Source organism: Salvelinus fontinalis, chromosome 11, assembly GCF_029448725.1.
Source record: "Salvelinus fontinalis isolate EN_2023a chromosome 11, ASM2944872v1, whole genome shotgun sequence".
Lineage (NCBI taxonomy): Eukaryota > Metazoa > Chordata > Actinopteri > Salmoniformes > Salmonidae > Salvelinus > Salvelinus fontinalis.
This window is the reverse complement of record NC_074675.1, coordinates 15,206,408-15,225,417: the sequence shown is the minus strand read 5'-3', so window position 1 is coordinate 15,225,417 and position 19,010 is coordinate 15,206,408. Positions and strand designations below refer to the sequence as shown.

General features: G+C 44.6%; 1 protein-coding gene across 1 annotated transcript in view; it reads right to left on the bottom strand.

The window, feature by feature from the left end:
- Window positions 1–19,010, bottom strand: part of LOC129866062 (ankyrin repeat and sterile alpha motif domain-containing protein 1B-like) — a 355,742-nt gene that overhangs the window by 102,403 nt on the left and 234,329 nt on the right. Inside the window, exon 16 of the mRNA XM_055939185.1 lies at window positions 15,572–15,902. Within this exon, the coding sequence (XP_055795160.1) occupies window positions 15,572–15,902 (331 nt within the window). The remainder of the gene's footprint in view (window positions 1–15,571; window positions 15,903–19,010) is intronic.

Below are 19,010 nucleotides of genomic sequence, written 5' to 3'. Positions count from 1 at the left end.
CTTCTACCTGTGGTGTAGCTGTGGAGCCAGGCTAGTAACCATCACCCTCTGTCTTCTTCCTGTGGTGTAGCTGTGGAGCCAGGCTGGTAACCATCACCCTCTGTCTTCTACCTGTGGTGTAGGTGTGGAGCCAGGCTAGTAACCATCACCCTCTGCCTTCTACCTGTGGTGTAGCTGTGGAGCCAGGCTGGTAACCATCACCCCCTGTCTTCTTCCTGTGGTGGAGCCAGGCTAGTAACCATCACCCCCTGCCTTCTACCTGTGGTGTAGCTGTGGAGCCAGGCTAGTAACCATCACCCTCTGTCTTCTTCCTGTGGTGTAGCTGTGGAGCCAGGCAGGTAACCATCACCCCCTGTCTTCTTCCTGTGGTGGAGCTGTGGAGCAAGGCTAGTAACCGTCACCCCCTGTCTTCTTCCTGTGGTGTAGCTGTGGAGCAAGGCTAGTAACCGTCACCCCCTGTCTTCTACCTGTGGTGTAGCTGTGGAGCCAGGCTAGTAAACATCACCCCCTGCCTTCTACCTGTGGTGTAGCTGTGGAGCAAGGCTAGTAACCGTCACCCCCTGTCTTCTTCCTGTGGTGTAGCTGTGGAGCCAGGCTAGTAACCATCACCCTCTGTCTTCTTCCTGTGGTGTAGCTGTGGAGCCAGGCTAGTAACCATCACCCTCTGTCTTCTTCCTGTGGTGTAGCTGTGGAGCCAGGCTACTAACCGTCACCCCCTGTCTTCTTCCTGTAATGTAGCTGTGGAGCCAGGCTAGTAACCATCACCCATCTGCCTTCTACCTGGGGTGTAGCTGTGGAGCCAGGCTAGTAACCATCACCCCCTGCTGTCTTCTTCCTGTGGTGTAGCTGTGGAGCCAGGCTAGTAACCATCACCCTCTGCCGTCTACCTGTGGTGTAGCTGTGGAGCCAGGCTGGTAACCATCACCCCCTGTCTTCTTCCTGTGGTGGAGCCAGGCTAGTAACCATCACCCCCTGCCTTCTACCTGTGGTGTAGCTGTGGAGCCAGGCTAGTAACCATCACCCTCTGTCTTCTTCCTGTGGTGTAGCTGTGGAGCCAGGCAGGTAACCATCACCCCCTGTCTTCTTCCTGTGGTGGAGCCAGGCTAGTAACCATCACCCCCTGCCTTCTACCTGTGGTGTAGCTGTGGAGCCAGGCTAGTAAACATCACCCCCTGCCTTCTACCTGTGGTGTAGCTGTGGAGCAAGGCTAGTAACCGTCACCCTCTGTCTTCTTCCTGTGGTGTAGCTGTGGAGCCAGGCTAGTAACCATCACCCTCTGTCTTCTTCCTGTGGTGTAGCTGTGGAGCCAGGCTAGTAACCATCACCCTCTGTCTTCTTCCTGTGGTGTAGCTGTGGAGCCAGGCTAGTAACCGTCACCCCCTGTCTTCTTCCTGTAATGTAGCTGTGGAGCCAGGCTAGTAACCATCACCCATCTGCCTTCTACCTGGGGTGTAGCTGTGGAGCCAGGCTAGTAACCATCACCCCCTGCTGTCTTCTTCCTGTGGTGTAGCTGTGGAGCCAGGCTAGTAACCTTGGACACAGTTCAATGTCAGACAGATGTTGCAGGAGCTTTGCGTGATCTACTCGATCAAAGGCTTTGGACATATCAGCAAGTAACAACCAACAATGGCGAGGGTTTCTGGAGTCTGTAGCTGTCAACCAGGAGTTTTGTTTATGAAGATCTCCTGGATTTTCCCAAGGCATGAAGTTAGAGAGATTGGCCTCCAGTCACTTACTGTACATGGGTTGGACACTTTAGGTATGGGACACACATTGGCAGTCTTCCAGGCAGCAGGAACAGTCCCCTACCAGTAGGAGGTGGTAAACCTGTTTGGGATAGGGGGCAGCATTTTCACGTTCGGATGAAAAGCGTGCCCAGAGTAAACTGCCTGCTACTCAGGCCCAGAAGTTAATATATGCATATTATTAGTGGATTTGGTTAGAAAACACTCTGAAGTTTGTAAAACTGTTTGAATGATGTCTGTGAGTATAACAGAACTCATATGGCAGGCAGAAACCTGAGAAAAATCGAACCAGAAAGTGGGAAATCCGAGGTTTGTAGTTTTTTAAGTCATTGCCTTTCGAATATACAGTGTCTATGGGGTCATATTGCACTTCCTAAGGCTTCCACTAGATGTCAACAGTCTTTATAACCTTGTTTCAGGCTTCTACTGTGAGGGGGAGAGAATAAGAGCTGTTTGACTAAAAGGTCTGGCAGAATGCCATGAGCTTTAAGTAAGCCTTTATTCCTTCAGTCATCCAGCGCTTGTCCAGTGTTTCTTATTGGCATGTATACATCAAGTGCTGTTTGAATGCAGGAGTTGAACGTCTCCACCTTTACATCTATGCTCTCCACCCCATATTTGGCAGACCAGTCAGTACTGGCCATACATTGTGCTAAGGCCTCCTTTCTGTTCTGGGTTACCAGATGTCCTTTTTTCCGCTGCACCTTGCTTCTCCCTCCTGATGTTGTGTTTGGGGAGAACAGCAGACATTTGTGATCACTGGATATGAGAGGAGTAAGTACAGTAGGGGTGTTGTAGTGATTCTTCATATTTGTAATGATCAGATCTAAGATGGAGTCCCCTCTGGTCTTGTCTTTGACCACTTGTTTCATGCCTGGATGGGAGTTTGTCAGCATCTTGACAGGCCGGTGATTAAAGTCTCCACACAGGATGAGCCCCATTTGGGGAGAGAACATCCTGATCACATCGATGGTGTTGATGAGATAATCCACAGTGTTCTGCTGAAGTGTTTTCTCATGTCCATGGTGGATGGTAGAGAACACCCACTACCAGAGTTGAGACTGAGCTGGGGAGTCGTTTAGGGCGGAGCTGAAGCCGCATACACTCAAATTCCTCTTTCACTAGGTCAGTTCTTCTCTTTGCCTGCATACTGTGGTTCACATAAATAACCACGCCCCCTCTCATCCCCCCTCCGGACCTGTCTTTCTGAACAGCTGATCGTTTTATATGAAAAGAGATTCATCTAGGATATTTTCGTGGGCCCTAGTTTCAGTGACACATCCAATGTCCTAATTTACTCATTGAAGAAGTAGTTCAAATTCATCCACTTTGGTTATCAATGATCTTGTATTACAAGATCACTGTGCAGTGACGCTCCCCATCCAACCTGACAGAGCTTGAGAAGATCTTCAGAGAATGGGAGAAACTCCCCAAATACAGGTGTGTCAAGCTTGTAGTGTCATACCCAAGAAGACTCAAGGCTGTAATCGACGTCAAAGGTGCTTCAACAAAGTATTGAGTAAAGGGTCTGAATACTAATGTAAATGTGATATTTCAGTTTTCTTATTTGTAATACATTTGCAAAATGTTTATAAAAAAACTGTTTTTGCTTTATCATTATGGGGTATAGGGTGTAGATTGATGAGAGAAAAATATAGATATATATTTTAGAATAAGGCTGTAACATAACAAAATGTGGATAAAGTCAAGGGGTCTGAATACTTTCCAAATGAACTGTATTCAGACACACAGTCATTCTCTCTCTCGTTCTCTGAATAAAAAAAATTACCATATCCTACACCACCCAAACCAACACTACTGTATATATCACACTGTAAAAAAGCCATTTAACCAGCATTATTCTGTGAGTTGAGTGGACTTCAAAAAAGCATTGAAGTGGATTCAACCCAGAAATATCAAGGCAACCAGGCAACCAGCTGCAACAGTTTGCTCCACACTAGATTTTAGATTGCTCAAGATTTGACAAAAATTACAAACTTGCTTAAAACCACGCCCATCATTATCATATTTCCCAGCATGCTCCACTACAGGTTGATTATCAGAAGTGTTTGTTAAAATACCTGTGTTTTTGCAGGTACATTGATCGTTTGATTAATCTTATACTACACGAAAAGAAATAACACATGTTTCTAAACTAATCCAATCTGTTAGTAGTTGAATTTATTGCAACAGTTACTGAGATAGCCGTTCCAGTTTAGATGATTTAGGTAGTCTCATCAGTGATGCCAATTTAGCAATTTTGCTGCTAGATTTAGCAAGTCTTCAGAGTACCCTAGCAACTTTTTTTCAAACAGCACCTAGCAACAAATTTAGCTACTTTTTAAAATTTATTTGGAACTTTTAGCAACTTTTGAAAAGTGACTCAAACGCTAAAATGCATTTTCCCTCTAAATGACACACAACCGATTTTCTCTGTCACACACTCAGTCACAACACACGTGCCTGGCTGCAAAAGTGCATTGTGAGTGACGTCAGCAGCAGGCGCTCAGCTCGTGCACAAGCAGCAGCAGGCCAGCAGCAATTTCAGCAAATTGCAAATCATTGTTGGCTGACTAGGGAAGTGAATATAGTTGGTCACAAATGTTTGATCTTGAACAGAACTTACAACATCAATCAACATGTCTCAATCAAAAATGTACAGCCAGAAGTACAGAAACTAGTGGGAGTCTGTACCTGAATTTAAAGGGTGGCTGAAGGCAGTAATTGGGGATGATTGACGTACTGCAAATCAGATATGCTTGCAAAAATGTATGACATCAAAAAACATTGTACTACAGCAAAGCATATAAATAAATCAAAACCGACAACCCCACAACGCAGTCGACATTACCACAGTTGGTTAAGAAAGTGGATAACTGCAAAAGCGCAGAAGCTACTATGGCAATGGCCATTGCGGAGCATTGTTCGCTGCTAGCATGCAACCATTTAGGTATGGCTTGCAAAGCTGCCTTTTCAGATTCTGTGGCAGCAACAAACTTCCAAATGCACCACACCAAGTGCACAGAAATGATTAGGGGAGTACTGGCTCCTTTTTTTCTCAAAAGGGTAACATCAGATGTGGGGGATGAGAAGTTCAGTCTCCTTTTGGATGAGTCCACTGATGTCAGTGGCTCAAAATACCTGGGTGTGGTGATTCGGTATTTCTGTGCTAAAAAAGAACCGTTGTGTCCACATTTCTCGGGCTGGTTGAATTGGAGGGGGCGATGCCAGATTAATAGTAAAGGCGGTAGTTGAGTTTCTTGAGAAGTGTAACCTTAAAAAAGAGAATCTTCAGGGTATTGGCACTGATAATGCGTCCGTGATGACTGGGGTGCACAACGGGGTGCACAAGATTTTAAAGGAAGAATGTGCATTGCCCAATTGGGTACTCATCCGCTGTGTGAGCTATTCTATACAATTGGCTGTCAGTGCAGCATCCAAAGAAACCATCCCTAGGAGTGTTGAGTACTTAATCAGGGAAACCTACAACTGGTTTTCGATTTCCCTAAAACGGCGCGAGGCGTACAAAGCAGTGTATGCCACCATTAATTGTGGCCAGAAACCCCTGCAGATCACAACGTACAAGTTGCAGTGAAGTCATTTGAGGGAAAGCAAACAGATCCTGTCAAGCTTTTGGACAATATGGTACACCTCTTAACATCAATTTGCAGCAGAGTAGTCAACCCTATGGCAAAAATGTATTTCCTGAAGAATGCCATTGATGGACATCTCAGTCCATCACCATACCTTGGGAACCTTTTAGAGAGCACGGTGTACCAACTCAGTCTTGCGCCAGAGGACAAAAGGTCATTCGGAGACAGTGCATCAACTACATTGTTGCTTTAAGCAAGGAGCTGCAAGCAAGGCTCCCAGACAACCTTGAAGCCTTGCGACACATGGCCTTGTTCAGTGTTAAGAAACACTAAAGCACAATAAAGGCACCACTGAAATTATTATAGTAGCTGAGCTACTGGGGTACCAGCCACAAACAATTGATTCAATTGTTTCCCAATGGAGAAACATCCATCTGTTTAGGTGGGACTCAACTGGAAATACAGTCGAGTTTTGGAGTGAAGTCAATAACTACACGGACTCTTCCGGGTCAAATCCATTTGAAGAACTGTGCAAAGCTGCACTCGCTGTCCTCTCCTTGCCACACTCAAATGCGAAGGTTGAACGGCTGTTCAGCCAAATGAGTCTGGTCAAGTCAAAGTTTAGAAATAGAACGTCACTGCACACTCTCAACTCCATACTCCTGGTGCGGTATGGACTGAAGATGGCTGGTGATACCTGTTACCAGCATAAACTACCAAGTGAAGTTCTGCAGCAGGTTGGCACCACAGCAGCATACAGCTTTAAGGCCACTCCATCCTCTTCTGCTGGTTCCAGCTCCGTGACAATGCAGTTGGACAGTGAAGAGGACTTTAAAAAAAACTTGTTATTAGCCTGTACCTATAATTGTTGAGCATGTTAACTAATTACCAATACACTGCCTAAAACTATAATTGTTCAGAATGTGGAGGTTTACTAGTTAAAAAGAAAATAAATCAAATGTAATTGTTCAATAATGTGTAGTTGTTCAATAATTCAATGTGTTGTGTTTAAAAAAAAAAATTATGTGATCATATAAAATGTGTTGTGTTTATATTACTTTTACAAATAAAAAAATATGATAATATACAAAAAAATCTAAACTAACAAATGTCAAATCATATTTTTTCGCCGAGATGGCCAGTCAATTTGATTAACGTTATTGTGTATCCTACATAATGATGCAGTTTTGCGTAATGACGTCATCACGCAATGACATCATGACGTCATTTAGCAACTTTTAGCAACAAATCTACCTGCCTCTAGCAACTTCCCCTGAAAATGAGTTGGCAACACTGAGTCTCATGAATGAATCTTCCCTACCCCGGCAGTCATTCTCAGGGATCCACACTAACATTTTCCCCTGGTGGCGCTGGTACTACTAACTTTTTCATTTGGAAGCATCAGATCATATTTTGGTTGCAACCGAAAAAATTGTAGTGTCACACAACAGAAACAATTATTAACCACTTACAAAGTCATTCACAATGTTTTTTTAAGAGGTGTAATAGACGACAGATGGTATTCAATAAATAAGTGGTTTCATCTAACGTATTCAGGCAGGAATGCATGATTCAAGATATTTTGATGTGCAACCATATTCAGTTATTTTCATGAATTTTGGGTTGACAATTTGGCTATTGTTGTTATATTTTAATGTGGGCTCCAGATTTGTATTTTGTTCAATAGATAAATGTATTGTTAATATTTACTTTTTTCTTACTTTTTAACTCCGCATTGTTGGCAACGGGCTTGTAAGTAAGCATTTCACTGTAAAGTCTACACCTGTTCTATTCAGCTCATGTGACCAATAAGATTTTATTTGACTAAATATTTATGTTTGCTAATATCATAGGCTAATTTATTTGGGGTTAATTCACCACCTGAGTAAGAGGAAACAAAAAAAACACCATAGCTGTAGCCATGTGTTAATCTAACAGTAAATGCAATGTCCTAAAAATACATTGTAGTTGTACCCACTGTGTATTTCACACTATCTGTATCTCAATGCCATATCAAATGTATTGGTTATAAAATAGTTCTATAGAGCACAATATTGAGAGTTGAGAAATAAAACGTATACCTACAGAAAGCTGAGAACCCTCTCTCTATTTTCAACAGCGACAACATTAGTTGCTTCCAAATCTGTGTTTCTCCCGCAACTGGATTAAGAAATGTTATAGCCTACAACCAGAACAATGTTTTTACTCCCGGTGCGCGGGGGGGGGGGGGGGGGGGGGGGGGAGTTAGTGTCTCATCACAGCAGCAGGCCCCAGCGAAACAGGCACAGGGGCAGGGCAAAAACTGTCATTACAGGAATCCTGAGGATAATGAACATTACTGTTTGACCAAATAATGATTTTAGCCTCCTAAAAAAAAATAGGACATTTGGAGTAAGAGAACCATGTAGAATGAGCAGCAAGCACCGATGCGACTAATACATATGTTTTACTCGCACAGCCAATGTGACTAAACTGTTGCAGTCTGGGGCCCTGATTCTGAATGCAGGTTGCGGGTGATTAAAAGTTCCATTTGTTGGATATTCCAATAGGAACTACTGTACACATCATTTTGCAAGCCAGCAATATGTGACTTGCAGGCTTGTTGTGGCCTGTAAACCAGAAGTTTCAGACCACTGAGCTAGGGTGTAACTAGGCCCTCAAAGAAAGGTCTTATGATATACTGTATGTAATGTATTGTCATAGAGAGATTAATTTAGAGGCACACAGGGAAATATGCAAATAAGGTAGAATACATTCTCAAGTTGAATTGTATGACCACCACGAATGGATGAGTAAACATAGATTTCAACTTGAGAATATGCCCAAATGTTGAGCAAACTGAAAATCCTATTGCAGCTCAACATGTTATACATCTGTCGTTACACTGCACTCAGACTGCTAGCCAATACAACTGGAATATTAAGATAATGGACTTCAGCCTTATTGTGTCATGAAACTCATTCTGCATGGAGATACAGTCATGGTGGCTGATAGCTTGAATGTCAATTGGACATCCGCTCTTGTATAATACATAAATAAAGATTAGGCAGGGGCTGTAACAGAGATGTACACAGACACACACACGCAGGGTTGCACTGAGTCTTTCTGTATCATCATTCAAATGTTTGGTTATGTGATAAAGCTGTAAAAGAGGGAATAGGAATGTATCTCCCTCAACCCCCCTCGGTCATCCACCCCCTCTCAATATTTTATTTCTTTCTTTACCTTGGTCTCACTCTCTCTAGATCTGTATACTCCTTCCCTCTGTTGGTGCTGCACACAGTGTTATGATCTTCAGAAACAGGGCACACACACACGCAAGCATGTGTTCACGAAGCATGCGACAAATAAAATGTGTTTTGACACGCACACACACGTCTTGAACCAATACCACAAGCTCCCCGTCACGTATGATGAGTTTTAAATCATGCACATGTCAAAGTACAGGCCAAGCTAAAACATGTGTGACCGGTCACAGAGAGATCAATACACAAACACACAGTGAAATGTCATGGAGGAAGTTCATGCATACTAAATGATACACATATAGTCTCTCTCTCCACGCTACCAGAGATGAAAGAACAGAAAAAAGGAGTGATGGGAAGATGAAAGAGAGGAAGACACTGATAGTTCACAGAGTTGTGTGTGTGTGTTGGATTACGTTTATTGCGTGTGTGTTTTGTAAGTAATCTGTGTGTTGTGCCACTGTCTTGTGGGACTGGGGGTGTATTGAGTGGAATAAGTACAGTGATGGAGAAACAGGAAGGATAGGAGGCGAGGAAGAGAAAGAGAGCAGTAAACAGAGAGAGAGAGACAGAAATAAAGAGTGAAAGGGAGAAGAGAGAGAGTGAGGTTGGAAAGGAGAGGAGAAAACAAGAGCAGATGAGAGAATAGACAAGGAAAATGTGAATAAGGAAAGAGAGAGGGTAGAAGAGAAGGAGAGATAAAGAGAGGATAGAAGAGAAGGAGAGATAAAGAGAGGGTAGAAGAGAAGGAGAGATAAAGAGAGGGTAGACGAGAAGGAGAGATAAAGAGAGGGTAGACGAGAAGGAGAGATAAAGAGAGGGTAGACGAGAAGGAGAGATAAAGAGAGAGGATAGAAGAGAATGAGAGATAGAGAGAGGATAGAAGAGAAGGAGAGATAAAGAGAGGGTAGAAGAGAATGAGAGATAGAGAGAGAGGATAGAAGAGAAGGAGAGATAAAGAGAGAGGGTAGACGAGAAGGAGAGATAAAGAGAGGGTAGACGAGAAGGAGAGATAAAGAGAGGGTAGAAGAGAAGGAGAGATAAAGAGAGATGATAGAAGAGAAGGAGATAAAAAGAAAGAGGATAGAAGAGAAGGAGAGATAAAGAGAGGATAGAAGAGAGGGAGAGATAAAGAGAGGATAGAAGAGAAGGAGAGAAAAAGAAAGAGGATAGAAGAGAAGGAGAGATAAAGAAAGAGGGTAGACGAGAAGGAGAGATAAAGATAGGGTAGACGAGAAGGAGAGATAAAGAGAGGGTAGACGAGAAGGAGAGATAAAGAGAGGGTAGAAGAGAAGGAGAGATAAAGAGAGGGTAGAAGAGAAGGAGAGATAAAGAGAGGGTAGAAGAGAAGGAGAGATAAAGAGAGAGGATAGAAGAGAAGGAGAGATAAAGAGAGGGTAGAAGAGAAGGAGAGATAAAGAGAGAGGGTAGAAGAGAAGGAGAGATAAAGAGAGAGGGTAGACGAGAAGGAGAGATAAAGAGAGGGTAGAAGAGAAGGAGAGATAAAGAGAGGGTAGAAGAGAAGGAGAGATAAAGAGAGGGTAGAAGAGAAGGAGAGATAAAGAGAGGGTAGAAGAGAAGGAGAGATAAAGAGAGAGGATAGAAGAGAAGGAGAGATAAAGAGAGAGGATAGAAGAGAAGGAGAGATAAAGAGAGAGGATAGAAGAGAAGGAGAGAAAAAGAAAGAGGATAGAAGAGAAGGGGAGATAAAGAGAGAGGATAGAAGAGAAGGAGAGATAAAGAGAGAGGATAGAAGAGAAGGAGAGATAAAGAGAGAGGGTCGAAGAGAAGGAGAGATAAAGAGAGGGTAGAAGAGAAGGAGAGAAAGAGAGAGGGTAGAAGAGAAGGAGAGATAAAGATAAGGTAGAAGAGAAGGAGAGATAAAGAGAGAGAGTAGAAGAGAAGGAGAGATAAAGAGAGAGAGTAGAAGAGAAGGAGAGATAAAGAGAGGGTAGAAGAGAAGGAGAGATAAACAGAGAGGGTAGAAGAGAAGGAGAGATAAACAGAGAGGGTAGAAGAGAAGGAGAGATAAACAGAGAGGGTAGAAGAGAAGGAGAGATAAACAGAGAGGGTAGAAGAGAAGGAGAGATAAACAGAGAGGGTAGAAGAGAAGGAGAGATAAAGAGAGGGTAGAAGAGAAGGAGAGATAAAGAGAGGGTAGAAGAGAAGGAGAGATAAAGAGAGGGTAGAAGAAAAGGAGAGATAAAGAGAGAGGATATAAGAGAAGGGGAGATAAAGAGAGAGGGTAGAAGAGAAGGGGTGATAAAGAGAGAGGGTAGAAGAGAAGGGGAGATAAAGAGAGGGTAGAAGAGAAGGATAGATAAAGAGAGGATATAAGAGAAGGAGAGATAAAGAGAGGGTAGAAGAGAAGGAGAGATAAAGAGAGGATATAAGAGAAGGAGAGATAAAGAGAGGGTAGAAGAGAAGGAGAGATAAAGAGAGGGTAGAAGAGAAGGAGAGATAAAGAGAGAGGATAGAAGAGAAGGAGAGATAAAGAGAGAGGATAGAAGAGAAGGAGAGATAAAGAGAGAGGATAGAAGAGAAGGAGAGAAAAAGAAAGAGGATAGAAGAGAAGGGGAGATAAAGAGAGAGGATAGAAGAGAAGGAGAGATAAAGAGAGAGGATAGAAGAGAAGGAGAGATAAAGAGAGAGGGTCGAAGAGAAGGAGAGATAAAGAGAGGGTAGAAGAGAAGGAGAGAAAGAGAGAGGGTCGAAGAGAAGGAGAGATAAAGAGAGGGTAGAAGAGAAGGAGAGAAAGAGAGAGGGTAGAAGAGAAGGAGAGATAAAGATAAGGTAGAAGAGAAGGAGAGATAAAGAGAGAGAGTAGAAGAGAAGGAGAGATAAAGAGAGAGAGTAGAAGAGAAGGAGAGATAAAGAGAGGGTAGAAGAGAAGGAGAGATAAACAGAGAGGGTAGAAGAGAAGGAGAGATAAACAGAGAGGGTAGAAGAGAAGGAGAGATAAACAGAGAGGGTAGAAGAGAAGGAGAGATAAAGAGAGAGGATAGAAGAGAAGGAGAGATAAAGAGAGAGGATAGAAGAGAAGGAGAGAAAAAGAAAGAGGATAGAAGAGAAGGGGAGATAAAGAGAGAGGATAGAAGAGAAGGAGAGATAAAGAGAGAGGATAGAAGAGAAGGAGAGATAAAGAGAGAGGGTCGAAGAGAAGGAGAGATAAAGAGAGGGTAGAAGAGAAGGAGAGAAAGAGAGAGGGTAGAAGAGAAGGAGAGATAAAGATAAGGTAGAAGAGAAGGAGAGATAAAGAGAGAGAGTAGAAGAGAAGGAGAGATAAAGAGAGAGAGTAGAAGAGAAGGAGAGATAAAGAGAGGGTAGAAGAGAAGGAGAGATAAACAGAGAGGGTAGAAGAGAAGGAGAGATAAACAGAGAGGGTAGAAGAGAAGGAGAGATAAACAGAGAGGGTAGAAGAGAAGGAGAGATAAACAGAGAGGGTAGAAGAGAAGGAGAGATAAACAGAGAGGGTAGAAGAGAAGGAGAGATAAAGAGAGGGTAGAAGAGAAGGAGAGATAAAGAGAGGGTAGAAGAGAAGGAGAGATAAAGAGAGGGTAGAAGAAAAGGAGAGATAAAGAGAGAGGATATAAGAGAAGGGGAGATAAAGAGAGAGGGTAGAAGAGAAGGGGTGATAAAGAGAGAGGGTAGAAGAGAAGGGGAGATAAAGAGAGGGTAGAAGAGAAGGATAGATAAAGAGAGGATATAAGAGAAGGAGAGATAAAGAGAGGGTAGAAGAGAAGGAGAGATAAAGAGAGGATATAAGAGAAGGAGAGATAAAGAGAGGGTAGAAGAGAAGGAGAGATAAAGAGAGGGTAGAAGAGAAGGAGAGATAAAGAGAGAGGATAGAAGAGAAGGAGAGATAAAGAGAGAGGATAGAAGAGAAGGAGAGATAAAGAGAGAGGATAGAAGAGAAGGAGAGAAAAAGAAAGAGGATAGAAGAGAAGGGGAGATAAAGAGAGAGGATAGAAGAGAAGGAGAGATAAAGAGAGAGGATAGAAGAGAAGGAGAGATAAAGAGAGAGGGTCGAAGAGAAGGAGAGATAAAGAGAGGGTAGAAGAGAAGGAGAGAAAGAGAGAGGGTCGAAGAGAAGGAGAGATAAAGAGAGGGTAGAAGAGAAGGAGAGAAAGAGAGAGGGTAGAAGAGAAGGAGAGATAAAGATAAGGTAGAAGAGAAGGAGAGATAAAGAGAGAGAGTAGAAGAGAAGGAGAGATAAAGAGAGAGAGTAGAAGAGAAGGAGAGATAAAGAGAGGGTAGAAGAGAAGGAGAGATAAACAGAGAGGGTAGAAGAGAAGGAGAGATAAACAGAGAGGGTAGAAGAGAAGGAGAGATAAACAGAGAGGGTAGAAGAGAAGGAGAGATAAACAGAGAGGGTAGAAGAGAAGGAGAGATAAACAGAGAGGGTAGAAGAGAAGGAGAGATAAACAGAGAGGGTAGAAGAGAAGGAGAGATAAAGAGAGGGTAGAAGAGAAGGAGGGATAAAGAGAGGGTAGAAGAGAAGGAGAGATAAAGAGAGGGTAGAAGAAAAGGAGAGAAAGAGAGAGAATATAAGAGAAGGGGAGATAAAGAGAGAGGGTAGAAGAGAAGGGGTGATAAAGAGAGAGGGTAGAAGAGAAGGGGAGATAAAGAGAGGGTAGAAGAGAAGGATAGATAAAGAGAGGATATAAGAGAAGGAGAGATAAAGAGAGGGTAGAAGAGAAGGAGAGATAAAGAGAGGGTAGAAGAGAAGGAGAGATAAAGAGAGAGAGTAGAAGAGAAGGAGAGATAAAGAGAGAGAGTAGAAGAGAAGGAGAGATAAACAGAGAGGGTAGAAGAGAAGGAGAGATAAACAGAGAGGGTAGAAGAGAAGGAGAGATAAACAGAGAGGGTAGAAGAGAAGGAGAGATAAACAGAGAGGGTAGAAGAGAATGAGAGATAAAGAGAGGGTAGAAGAGAAGGAGAGATAAAGAGAGGGTAGAAGAAAAGGAGAGATAAAGAGAGAGGATATAAGAGAAGGGGAGATAAAGAGAGAGGGTAGAAGAGAAGGGGTGATAAAGAAAGAGGGTAGAAGAGAAGGGGAGATAAAGAGAGGGTAGAAGAGAAGGATAGATAAAGAGAGGATATAAGAGAAGGAGAGATAAAGAGAGGGTAGAAGAGAAGGAGAGATAAAGAGAGGGTAGAAGAGAAGGAGAGAAAGAGAGAGGGTAGAAGAGAAGGAGAGATAAAGATAAGGTAGAAGAGAAGGAGAGATAAAGAGAGAGAGTAGAAGAGAAGGAGAGATAAAGAGAGAGAGTAGAAGAGAAGGAGAGATAAAGAGAGGGTAGAAGAGAAGGAGAGATAAACAGAGAGGGTAGAAGAGAAGGAGAGATAAACAGAGAGGGTAGAAGAGAAGGAGAGATAAACAGAGAGGGTAGAAGAGAAGGAGAGATAAACAGAGAGGGTAGAAGAGAAGGAGAGATAAACAGAGAGGGTAGAAGAGAAGGAGAGATAAACAGAGAGGGTAGAAGAGAAGGAGAGATAAACAGAGAGGGTAGAAGAGAAGGAGAGATAAAGAAAGGGTAGAAGAGAAGGAGAGATAAAGAGAGGGTAGAAGAGAAGGAGAGATAAAGAGAGGGTAGAAGAAAAGGAGAGAAAGAGAGAGGATATAAGAGAAGGGGAGATAAAGAGAGAGGGTAGAAGAGAAGGGGTGATAAAGAGAGAGGGTAGAAGAGAAGGGGAGATAAAGAGAGGGTAGAAGAGAAGGATAGATAAAGAGAGGATATAAGAGAAGGAGAGATAAAGAGAGGGTAGAAGAGAAGGAGAGATAAAGAGAGGATATAAGAGAAGGAGAGATAAAGAGAGGGTAGAAGAGAAGGAGAGATAAAGAGAGGGTAGAAGAGAAGGAGAGATAAAGAGAGAGGATAGAAGAGAAGGAGAGATAAAGAGAGAGGATAGAAGAGAAGGAGAGAAAAAGAAAGAGGATAGAAGAGAAGGGGAGATAAAGAGAGAGGATAGAAGAGAAGGAGAGATAAAGAGAGAGGATAGAAGAGAAGGAGAGATAAAGAGAGAGGGTCGAAGAGAAGGAGAGATAAAGAGAGGGTAGAAGAGAAGAAGAGAAAGAGAGAGGGTCGAAGAGAAGGAGAGATAAAGAGAGGGTAGAAGAGAAGGAGAGAAAGAGAGAGGGTCGAAGAGAAGGAGAGATAAAGAGAGGGTAGAAGAGAAGGAGAGAAAGAGAGAGGGTAGAAGAGAAGGAGAGATAAAGATAAGGTAGAAGAGAAGGAGAGATAAAGAGAGAGAGTAGAAGAGAAGGAGAGATAAAGAGAGAGAGTAGAAGAGAAGGAGAGATAAAGAGAGGGTAGAAGAGAAGGAGAGATAAACAGAGAGGGTAGAAGAGAAGGAGAGATAAACAGAGAGGGTAGAAGAGAAGGAGAGATAAACAGAGAGGGTAGAAGAGAAGGAGAGATAAACAGAGAGGGTAGAAAAGAAGGAGCGATAAACAGAGAGGGTAGAAGAGAAGGAGAGATAAACAGAGAGGGTAGAAGAGAAGGAGAGATAAAGAGAGGGTAGAAGAGAAGGAGAGATAAAGAGAGGGTAGAAGAGAAGGAGAGATAAAGAGAGGGTAGAAGAAAAGGAGAGATAAAGAGAGAGGATATAAGAGAAGGGGAGATAAAGAGAGAGGGTAGAAGAGAAGGGGTGATAAAGAAAGAGGGTAGAAGAGAAGGGGAGATAAAGAGAGGGTAGAAGAGAAGGATAGATAAAGAGAGGATATAAGAGAAGGAGAGATAAAGAGAGGGTAGAAGAGAAGGAGAGATAAAGAGAGGATATAAGAGAAGGAGAGATAAAGAGAGGGTAGAAGAGAAGGAGAGATAAAGAGAGGTTGAGATAGATAAATTATAGAAGACACAACACCCACCAGAAAACCAAGAAAACGACACAAACCCAACAAAAACACAAGTAAAAAATCTAGACAACTTCCTTTCTCCCCCACTCCCCCTCTCCTCTCCCCTCTCTCCTCCCCCTCTCCACTCACCATAAACTGCACGTTGTCGAAGCCATTGGCCAGTAGGTGGTTCTCGTATTGGACCAGTCCAATGCTGTCCAGCCATTGGCCTACAGACTGCATGGGGCACCGGGGACCTATGAGGGGGTGAAGGGGCAGACGCTTCAGGAGGGAGTAGCCATCCACCCGGTAACACCGGCAGTCGGGCTGGGAGAGCTGGCACTGCCACATCATGTTGCGGGCAATGTGGCTGTCGAACGAGCTCGCCATAGTAGAGGAAGAGTGTGGAGGAGAGGGGAAAGAGAAGGGGAGGATGGTAGGATGGATGGGGGAGTTGGAGGATGGGGGTTGGGGTTGGGGTTAGGCTTGGCTGAGGGTTATGAGCATGGCTGAGGGGTGAGGATGGAGGGGCGAAGCATGCTAGGGTGCTGGGGCACACGGGGGGTAGAGGGATAAGTTTAGGGTGGTTGGAGGTAGATCCAGGGATTTGGAAAAGAGGGGAGAGGGCTAGGGTTAGATCCAGAGAAGAGGTGCCGTCCTGGGGGTAAGATCCATGAGAGAGAGGGTGCAGAGGCTGGTGGTAAGATAGATCCGATAGATGTGTGTGTCTTGCTGCTGCTTTCCTTTCACGCTCTCAGCTGTTGCTCCTGCCTGCCTGTTCGCCTCGCTTGTGTATGTGTACGAGTGTGTGCGTGTGTGTGTGTGAGCAGGAGCGAGAGAGAGAGAGAGAGAGAGAGAGAGAAAGAAGGAGATAGGGGGAGCTGCCTGCTTGGTAGAATTCTCTTTATCAAGTACTCCCACACTCAACTGGATGCTTTCTGCAGCCTTCTCTCTCTCTCGCTCTCCCCCGCTCTCTCTCTCCACTCTGCCTTCCTCTCCCATTCTCCCTCCTCTTTCTATCCTCCCTCCCTACTCCAGTTTCTCACTCACTCTCTCTCGATCTCTCTGCTCTCCCTTCCTTCTCTCTCGCTCTTTTCTTGGTTCTCCCTCTATTGCTTCCTTTCCCTTCTCTCTCTCCGTCGATATCTCTCTCCCCTCCTTCTCTTTCTCCCCCTCTCTCTCTATCTCAGTGCCTTGCATCAGATGAGCCTCTTTGTCTGAGAGCTGAGCTGCCCCAACACACACACAATGTGGGTGCGGGTGCATGTGCGTTGGTGGGAGACAGCAGGTTTAGCACATAGCGCAAACAGCATTTCTCAAAGTGGTTACCATGGTAAGGGAATGCTTCACATGCACAGGAGAGGAGAGGTGGGAGGATAGAGATCAGAGGAGAGAGAGAGAGAGAGAGAGAGAGAGAGAGAGAGAGAGAGAGAGAGAGAGAGAGAGAGAGAGAGAGAGAGAGAGAGAGAGAGAGAGTGAGAGAGAGAGAGAGGAGAGAGAGAGAGAGAGAGAGAGAGAGAGAGAGAGAGAGAGAGAGAGAGAGAGAGAGAGAGAGATAGAGAGAGAGAAAGAGAAAGAGAGAAAGAGAGAGAGAGAAAGAGAAAGAGAGAGAAAGAGAGAGAGAGAGAGAGAGAGAGAGAGAGAGAGAGAGAGAGAGAGAGAGAGAAAGAGAGAAGGAGGAGGAGAGAGGAGAGAGAAGAGGACAAGTGGGGATGAGACAGAACTGAGGAGGAAAGAGGGAGAGAATGAGAAGGGAGAGAATGAGATAGAGGAGAAAGGATGGAAGCTGGGGATTTCAGTTCAGTGCAGTTTCTGACTATCTGTTTACCTGCATTATTCTCCTTGATCCCTTCTGAGCTCGTGCCAGTGCTGATGCCAGCCCCAATGGAGCTCATTATCTTATCAATCTGAATGGAGAGAAGGAGAAAAGTGAGGAGAGAGGAGAGAGAGGAGAGAGGAGAGAGGAGGAGAGAGAAGAGAGGAGAGAGGAGAGAAGAGAGAAGAGAGAGAAGAGAGAGGAGAGAGGAGAGAGAAGAGAGGAGAGAGAGGAGAGAGGAGAGAGGAGAGAAGAGAGAGGAAGGAGAGAGGAGAGAGGAGAGAAGAGAGAGGAGAGAGGAGAGAAGAGAGAGGAGAGAGGAGAGAGGAGAGAAGAGAGAGGAGAGAGGAGAGAAGAGAGAGGAGAGAAGCGAGAGAAGAGAGAGAGTTGCAATTTAGAAAATGTTCTTGCTGTATCGCTAGCTGCCTATATGTACACTGCTCAAAAAAATAAAGGGAACACTTAAACAACAGAATGTAACTCAAAGTCAATCACACTTCTGTGAAATCAAACTGTCCACTTAGAAAGCAACACTGATTGACAATAAATTTCACATGCTGTTGTGCAAATGGAATAGACAAAAGGTGGAAATTATAGGCAATTAGCAAGACACCCCCCAAAACAGAAGTGATTCTGCAGGTGGTGACCACACATCACTTCTCAGTTCCTATGCTTCCTGGCTGATGTTTTGGTCACTTTTGAATGCTGGCGGTGCTCTCACTCTAGTGGTAGCATGAGACGGAGTCTACAACCCACACAAGTGGCTCAGGTAGTGCAGTTCATCCAGGATGGCACATCAATGCGAACTGTGGCAAAAAGGTTTGCTGTGTCTGTCAGCGTAGTGTCCAGAGCATGCAGGCGCTACCAGGAGACAGGCCAGTACATCAGGAGACGTGGAGGAGGCCGTAGGAGGGCAACAACCCAGCATCAGGACCGCTACCTTCCGCCTTTGTGCAAGGAGGGTGCACTGCCCAGCGCCCTGCAAAATGACCTCCAGCAGGCCACAAATGTGCATGTGTCAGCATATGGTCTCACAAGGGGTCTGAGGATCTCATCTCGGTACCTAATGGCAGTCAGGCTACCTCTGGCGAGCACATGGAGGGCTGTGCGGCCCCACAAAGAAATGCCACCCCACACCATGACTGACCCATCGCCAATCCGGTCATGCTGGAGGATGTTGCAGGCAGCAGAACGTTCTCCACGGCGTCTCCAGACTCTGTCACGTCTGTCACATGTGCTCAGTGTGAACCTGCTTTCATCTGTGAAGAGCACAGGGGCGCCAGTGGCGAATTTGCCAATCTTGGTGTTCTCTGGCAAATGCCAAACGTCCTGCACGGTGTTGGGCTGTAAGCACAACCCCCACCTGTGGACGTCGGGCCCTCATACCACCCTCATGGAGTCTGTTTCTGACCGTTTGAGCAGACACATGCACATTTGTGGCCTGCTGGAGGTCATTTTGCAGGGCGCTGGCAGTGCACCTCCTTGCACTAAGGCGGAGGTACCGGTCCTGCTGCTGGGTTGTTGCCCCTCCTACGGCCTCCTCCCACGTCTCCTGATGTAGTGGCCTGTCTCCTGGTAGCGCCTGCATGCTCTGGACACTACGCTGACAGACACAGCAAACCTTTTTTGCCACAGTTCGCATTGATGTGCCATCCTGGATGAACTGCACTACCTGAGCCACTTGTGTGGGTTGTAGACTCCGTCTCATGTTACCACTAGAGTGAGAGCACACCGCCAGCATTCAAAAGTGACCAAAACATCAGCCAGGAAGCA